The sequence below is a fragment of the Miscanthus floridulus genome, chromosome 8 (genome assembly GCF_019320115.1).
Source record: "Miscanthus floridulus cultivar M001 chromosome 8, ASM1932011v1, whole genome shotgun sequence".
Taxonomy (NCBI): domain Eukaryota; kingdom Viridiplantae; phylum Streptophyta; class Magnoliopsida; order Poales; family Poaceae; genus Miscanthus; species Miscanthus floridulus.
This window is the reverse complement of record NC_089587.1, coordinates 127290740-127298338: the sequence shown is the minus strand read 5'-3', so window position 1 is coordinate 127298338 and position 7599 is coordinate 127290740. Positions and strand designations below refer to the sequence as shown.

The 7599-nt window shown below is 39.7% G+C and overlaps 1 protein-coding gene across 2 annotated transcripts; it reads left to right on the top strand.

Annotated features, from left to right (window-relative positions):
• Window positions 1-2795: 2795 nt before the first annotated feature.
• LOC136473524 (bifunctional nuclease 2-like) lies at window positions 2796-6991 on the top strand. 2 transcript variants are annotated; one of them, XM_066471163.1, is made up of 11 exons: window positions 2796-2953; window positions 3822-4121; window positions 4527-4697; window positions 4787-4836; window positions 4922-4978; window positions 5089-5154; window positions 5256-5330; window positions 5820-5938; window positions 6259-6350; window positions 6643-6701; window positions 6795-6991. In XM_066471163.1, exons 2-10 carry the CDS (start codon window positions 3830-3832, stop codon window positions 6696-6698), a joined length of 978 nt encoding a protein of 325 aa, XP_066327260.1. In that variant the 5' UTR covers window positions 2796-2953; window positions 3822-3829; the 3' UTR covers window positions 6699-6701; window positions 6795-6991. The 2 variants fall into 2 exon arrangements, with proteins under 2 accessions (XP_066327260.1, XP_066327261.1); XM_066471164.1 differs by having other exon boundaries at window positions 2803-2953; window positions 3826-4121.
• Window positions 6992-7599: the final 608 nt, after the last annotated feature.

The following is a 7599-nucleotide window of genomic DNA, read 5'->3' as shown; positions in this document are numbered from 1 at the left end:
ATGCAACTGAGTTTTATAAATAAAATATGATTTGTTTTACTTTAGTATTACAATTCAAACTTAAACTTGACTTAATTTATATTACCTATAGAATATCCTATATATGGTTTTATATAATTAAAACACATGAAGCTAATGGTTTTATGAGTAGATCTCTCGTAAGTTGTATCTTTTCAACCGTAGTTCTGATTAGCGTGCTTTTCGCGTCTGTGTGTTCGTAGTGAGACGTAGATTCGTTGTACAAACTTTTCATCTTGATTTTATGTTTGGTGTACTGTTCTAATATAGATCTATTGTTTGCTTCGTGTATGATTGTATGGATGCTTGTATGGTGCTTTATGATTAAGTCTAGTCGGTGAGGTATACGTGGTGATCAATAAGAAGAAGAAGAACATTGAAGATTAAAGCTTACCGAAGGATCGGTGTTTAAGGCAAGTATAGCATAGGATCTTCCTTGTTACCTATTCACCTTTAATCATTTAATTCATACTGCATGTGTCTACCTTGACTGTCATTAAGGATTTCCTAGTATTTTGTACTTGTACCTTGATACCTTTGGGGTATTGCATTGGGTAGCTTTGCTAGTGCTCAATAACAACCATGATCTTGTAACTTGACTAATGTAATATGCAATAAACATTAAAAGATGCTTTTTAGCAACATGGAATAAGGGGGCTAGAGCATTGGGCTATTTTATGGTGCTCTAGATTCCTCTCCCTAAGGACTTATCTGTAAGTGATCATCCGGGACTTACAGTACAGCTGTGAGGGTTATATGGCTCTGGCTTTAGCTCAGTATGAGGATCTTTTCTAACTTGTTAGTGGTTACCTGTATTGGCGTAAGAATGGCTTGACGAATTAGGTATAGGACAGCCTCTACTCTTATGTGTATAGCCGTGATGGAATTATGCTATACGACAGGGGGTTCCTATATCTGTTTGCTGAGTGAATCTAATGGCCCTAACTTGTCAGACGAATCTTTAAAAGGCTTCATAGTGAACCCTGCCGACCTTCCTTGGTAGTGGGTCAAGAGGCTGATCACCTCAGGCGAAAGGGTAAATCACGACTCACAGTGAAAGTGTACAACCTCTACAGAGTGTAAAACTGGTATATCAGTCCTGCTCACGGTCACGAGCGGCCTTGGAACATTTACGGAATAGATGATGGACAATAATGATATGGATGATGAAGATGCTCACTAACGGTTAATTGTTTATGCTATTCATTATCTATGTTTACCTGATCATGTGTTTATAGGCTTGTGGATAAACTTTGTTGCTACTTAATTGCTAAAAGATGACTCATAAAAGCTAATCGCAGTTAAACCAGTGTCAGCCTTTTGAGCCTCATGAACCCCATGTTATATTTGTTGAGTACGACATGTACTTACGCTTGCTTTATTTTTCAATTATTTGGACAAAAATCCCGGATGGGTACCAGATTGCTAGAGTTTGGAGGAATTAGGCTTGTGATCAACCAGTCAGTTGTCCCTGTGGATTTGGAGTCTTCGCTTGAAGATCGGAGTAGTCTTTCCGCGGTCTATACTCTGAGGTTATATTCTTTATACTAATACGTTATGTATTTAAGCATTGTTTATTGATATTACCCTTATTTGTAGCTATATATGAGATTTGACTTCCTGGGCTCACATATGGTGTGTATCTGGTTTTGTTCTTAAAACCAGGTGCTACATTTTGACTTTTATAAATACACAATTTTATTAAGTTTTAGATATATTATATATATAGGTGCATAACAGTATATAGAAAACCCAAAACGTCCTATAGTTTAGGATAGAATGTGATACTTTTTCAGCTTATTTTTGGGTAAGTGCCCTATAAAAGCAAAAGATGTTTGAGTGTCTACTTTAGAGTATCTGCAAGCTATTGCTCCAGGGAAGAAATATATTTGGACTACCTAACAATACTCCCATACTTCTAAAAAAAGCGTAATTAGTCTTAATTCAAACATTTGAAGTTTTCTTTTTCAAATTTATATAAAAAGATACTATTATTTATTATACTAGATATGTATCATTAAAATATACTATTACATAGTACACCTATTTGAGTCACATATATCATCGTATTTTGCGTAACTTAGTTACATTAAAGATAGTTTGACTTCAACTAGATTTATAATTATATTTTTTCTAAGATGAGAGTAATAAAAACGGTTCTCATGGGCAGTACGTGGGCACCTACTGTAAATTCACGACTATTCAACGACTGCTGTATAACTTTAAAAGTAATAGTTAGAAAAATAATTATATCTCACTCATACGTGTATTGGATGATTTTGCATGATGTCTCCACAAAAGACTGTCCCATTGATTTATTTTCCATGAAAGTTGTATATATACGGTACACAGATTCGTATTTCGATGTTGTTAAAAGGGATTCTAGATAGAGAAGTCGCACTCGCAGTCTCATAGATGTATTAGTCGCACTCGCAGTCTCATAGATGTATTATATATGGATAAAAGGGTGTGTTGATTCATGCGCGAGACAACTTGCCACGGTGACGAACAAATAGCAAAGCTTCCGTTCGGTTTGCTGAAATTTAACTAAAATTGACTATAAAATACTGTTCCGACTAAATTATTATAAAAAAATACATTTTTAGCTTAAAAAAACAAGTCGAACCGCGGATTTCTGGCTAAGAACGGGGCCGAGCGAAGACGGAGGCAATAATGTAGGAGGGCAAAAGAGTAATTTGTGCCGGAGAGACCATTTGCTCGCCGTCGTTCGCCCACCGCTTCGCGATTCTGCTCCCTTCCAGATAAAGCGAAAGGTAAGCCCCACCATTTTTTCTATTCCTTTTTCCACCCAAGCACAGGGTAACAAGCCAACAATAAATCCTCCACTGCGGTCGCTCCTCACCCCTCCTCTTCCTCTCAAGTTGCGCTCGTGCTCTGCTTCTTCGGTTCCAAGGAGCGGCGGCCATTGCTGCTGGTAAAGCCGACCCCTCCCTCCCTCGCGCCTTTTCCAAATCAGGCTTGTTCTTGACACGGTTCGCGATCCGATTCTTTCGGCTCCCTTTCACTCGCTTGGGATTCTTTTCCCATTTCGTGGACTCTTTTGTTTCTTCTCTTTTTTCTCCCCCCGTTTATTGGAGCAGCAACGGCTTGCTCCTCTTCTTCGTGTAAGGAGATTTGGTTTTCCTTCGGGTGAGTGTTTATTGGTCGATGCGGAGCTTCGATTTGGATTCTTGCTTGGTCTCTTGGTTTCTGCTCGCTTTGTAATGTTTGGGGACGGTGCGCTGAAGGGGGATGGGGCATGATTGTTGCACCTGTCCTTCCGTTGATTCCTGAATAACTGTCGTCATGAGGATGGTGTGGCGGGTGCGAACTGGGGATGTCTTCTCCTGGGCGTTCAGTGCAATCTGTTGGTCAGTTATGTGTTTTTTCTTTACATCGGCGCTTGATGGACTTGGAAACTAGTGTCCGAATCAAGGGATCATTAACTTGGTAAAGGGGAACAATCAATGATATGTGAAGCTGTCAGGTGTAGGTGTTTGATTCGGCAGAAAACTGTTTAGGCATCCGACGCTACGTTTTTGGGGCTTGAGATACAAAATAAGGTTCCGCACTTAATTATGGATCAAGGGTTGTAGAGTGCTACCCAGCTTATATCTGAATCCAAATTGTAGGGTGATTCGTCAGTGTCATGAAATTGAAAACTGATAGTTGTAGCATAGGTGCAGGGCAAGAATCATTTTCTGACTTTTCCGCTGCTATAGGTCAATTGATTATTTCTCCGCAACATTATCCGGGCACACCGTGACGGATATTTATTTATTGGTCCCATTTTTGCCACGTAGGCAGATTGATGGCGATGGAGGGACCTGTTCTATGCCGTCCTGCAATTCAAGCCAAACTGCCGGCTGCTGCGCTGATCAACAACTCCCTGACGAAATCCGGGCAGCTTGGCACTGCATTGTTTGGTGCCATTTCGAAGTACAGGAACATTTCAAGATTCATTTCTCCCATCTCTCTGCCATCTACGAAGAGCATAGGTCCATGCTGTAGCTTCAGCTCGTCTTCTGATGGCAATGGATACATGGCTGGAAACTTTAGCGGGAGTGATGAAGATTACGTTAATTCTACCGTGCTAGAAGCAGGTAATTCTTCACACAAGGTGGTCTGCTTTTATATGGAGAATGCCGTGCTACATTCAAGTTTTACTTAGGCTTTATTTATTTGCTATCCTGGATTTGATTTTCCTACGTGATCAGTTGCTTGACTTTGTGAATGAAAAATCTGAATGCTTTCCAACTGTGCTGATATTGTGCCTCTGTGGCTAGCTATTGTGCTGTATTTTATCATCATTGGTACCATACATTAGTTGCTTCAATATATGCAAGTTGCACAGTTGACAGTTCAAACTTGGCACAAATTGAATTATATTGATGGAATAACAAACTATATTTGATAGTCAATGTGCTAATTAGTTACCAGTAGTATTTTGATGTGTCTCCAGTACCTGTTCCGAAGGTAAAATTTGTTTTTGTGGTCTTCTCTTCCAGTTGAGGTGAGAAGTGGATCAGAAGGATATGTGATAAAGATGCGAGATGGGAAAAACTTGCGATGTGTCCATAACAATTCTCAAGGGAGAAATATTCCAGAGAGTGCACCCCAACCTGCTATTGTTTTGAGGATTGAAGATGGAAGCGAAACTTTACTTCCAATCATTGTTTGTACGTAAATCTTTTAGTTTGATTTGGTAATTCGGAAGGTAGGTATTTTTATTGACATTATTGCATGTCTACCTTCTCAATTTTCTCAGTGGAGATGCCAAGCGTACTTCTGATGGCAGCTATTCGTAATGTCCACATTGTAATACCTTGTATTGTTATTAATACTACTGCTTTGTACTGTCCATTCTGCTTGATTTAATCTATATAACACCTTTCTGTTATAGGCACGACCGACCATATATCAAGTTGTCAAGGAAATGATTGATAAAATGGGCTATGAGGTAACCTTAATTTGTAAGCATTTGTAGCAGTTATGCTGTACTTGGTCAAGGAGAAGTTAACTTAATTCATCTTCTTATTCCTCTTATCATGATGGTGGTTTTGGGTTCAGGTAAAACTTGTTCGGGTAAACAAAAGAATTCAAGAAGCCTACTGTGCTGAACTTTATCTAACAAAGGTACAAATCTAGTTGGCTAATCTGTAAGAGAAAACTAATGCATTTTTCAGTGGGTATACCATAACCTTAATATTCTAAAGTAGTAACCTCCTGCACTGCAGATTGATGATCCTACAGACAGCATCACCTTCGATCTTCGGCCTTCAGATGCCATAAACATTGCTGTTCGTTGCAAGGTATTTGCTGTCGATGTCCTTGCTACATGCTAAATTTTTTGGTACTCTGATTTTTATTATTCGTATTGAAGGTTTCAGTACATGCTTATTTGTGGCGAGCAGGTTCTAATTATTTTATCAGTGGCTACCCTTTCTCTTTGTTGACATGGTTCTCCTTTCAGATTTTTCTAGTCAGATTACGCTTCTGAATATATTTTCACTTTTTACTTTTCAAAACAAATAACAATCCTAGTCCACACTCACAAGTCACAAGTGCACCAGATAGTTAATGTTGTCAAGAAACATGCAAGATTGGTAAATGTGTCACATGTTTACTATCTTAGTCCTCCAAAGTGACATGTAAATGTGTGCACATTTTCTTGTTTATTTGTGTTTTGCTTTAATCTTGAGAAGCATTTGATGGTAGTGTGGGTTCATTTGTCATGCATACATGTGAAACTTTTTTATTCTCCATATTTATGTCATTCTTGTTTCACTTGGCAAGAACAGGTTCCTGTACAAGTCCATAGAAGTCTTGCATACAGTGATGGCATCAGACCAGTCGAGCCAGCAAGAATGGCAGTAGCAGCTGGCCTATCCGAGGGGTTGTTATTTACAGAGCTTGACAGGTATTCTAGAAGGCGAGTAAGAATTATACAGTACTTGTAGGATTTCTTTTTCATATTTTTTGTTGAATCTGCCCCCAACTTTGCTTGGGTCTAAGAAGCTTTGTTGTTGTTTGTCTACCCTGCAACTTATTGCTTCTACCTTGTTATCCGCCCTGCAACTTATTGCCCCCAACTGATGAATCGATATGTTCCTTAGACCTTTTACTGATATATCCAACAAAGTGGTTTCTTATATTCGAGTATATTCTGTGCATTTAAGATCCAGAATGCCAATCAATGAATCTGTATGTTAATTTTTCTTACACTTGCTTTTTTGTTAGACCTGATGGACATCCATGTGTGGAGGCTCAAGAGTTTGGATTGGTGAGGAACATGCTCATTGCAGCCGTCGAAGAGAGATACAAGGATGCTGGTAATGATACATTCTTCTTATGTATTCATTCAATTCATCAAGGACTCCTGATTGAGCATCTGACAATGACTCCACTCAGTGTTGTATTATCAAAACTGTCTGAATGCTGAACAAACATCACATCTCTTTAACTTTGCAACCATGTTCTGCAATGGAACAAAACACGAGTAATGTGCATTACCTTATGTGACAAGAAGAAACACATTGATCTTGAAGAATAATTGTCATTAGTTTAAACCTAGATGCGGTACTTATATCGAAGGTTCATTGATTTATCTGTTGACTTCAACAGCATCATGGAAGGACAAACTGATGCGGCTGAGGTCTAAGCGGAAGAACTGGGCCTGACAGGTTAAAGTCTAAACTTGTGGAGCTCTGTTTTTCTATCCAGAAATTGTCAATTTGCAGATCTGTTATTGTTTTTAACTTGATAACTTCTAACAGCGTTGCATGTCTGGATGGTGTAAATAAAGATGATGCCCAGCTGAATTCCAGTATGCATTCCAGATAATTGATACTGGTTAAGGCTCTATGTAACTAGCTGTACATATTGTATGGACCTAAGAATGGTCTTCTGTAAATTCAGACCAAGCTTTGCAGTGAAACACTAATCCTTTGAAACGTGGTATCTTGGCCGTGTTCATTTGTATGTCAGTCTGTTAGGTCGAATGTTTGGCATAAATTTTTATCTTTTCGACTGAGGTATGCAGAATTTCAGTGGTCCACGGAACTAAGCAGAGCTAATATTCACATGCTGCTTGTAAGAAGAGAAGTTGCTGCTCTCTTTCCATTACAAGGAACGTATGCAATCACATATCAAGCACGTATCACACTCCCACATTTGAGCCTTCTGAAAAGCGGCAAAGTTCTCGTTGCCCCATTGTCCCTCCAGCACTTCTGCCCTGCTATCATGCCCTCTGAGGCATTCTCATTCACGCGAAGCCTCCGTGCGCAATTTCATCACGTCCGTGCCCCCACCCTAGCTCCCCGCGCACTGCACCTGGAATCCCACTAGATCCCAGCGTCTTCATTGCCGCGGCAGTCGCCAGGGTCCATGGAGCCTGCCCAAGCTGAGGCACTAGCCAATGTTAACTTTCTGCTCGGCGGCCTGCGCCAAATGGAAGTTTTGACAGAACACCAGAAATCAAAATGCACGTACCTCCTGTTCGGCTGGTATTAAAGCTAGCTGATAAGCCGGCTGAAGCTGTTTTGCTGTGAGAGAAAAATACTGTAGATTCTAGCTGAGCGA

Coding starts and splice junctions, on each gene's coding strand:
- LOC136473524 (XM_066471163.1), top strand. CDS start 3,830: ATGGCGATGGAGGGACCTGTTCTATGCCGTCCTGCAATTCAAGCCAAA. Junction 5,155..5,255: donor CTGAACTTTATCTAACAAAG/GTACAAATCTAG, acceptor CCTGCACTGCAG/ATTGATGATCCTACAGACAG. Junction 6,351..6,642: donor AGAGAGATACAAGGATGCTG/GTAATGATACAT, acceptor TGACTTCAACAG/CATCATGGAAGGACAAACTG.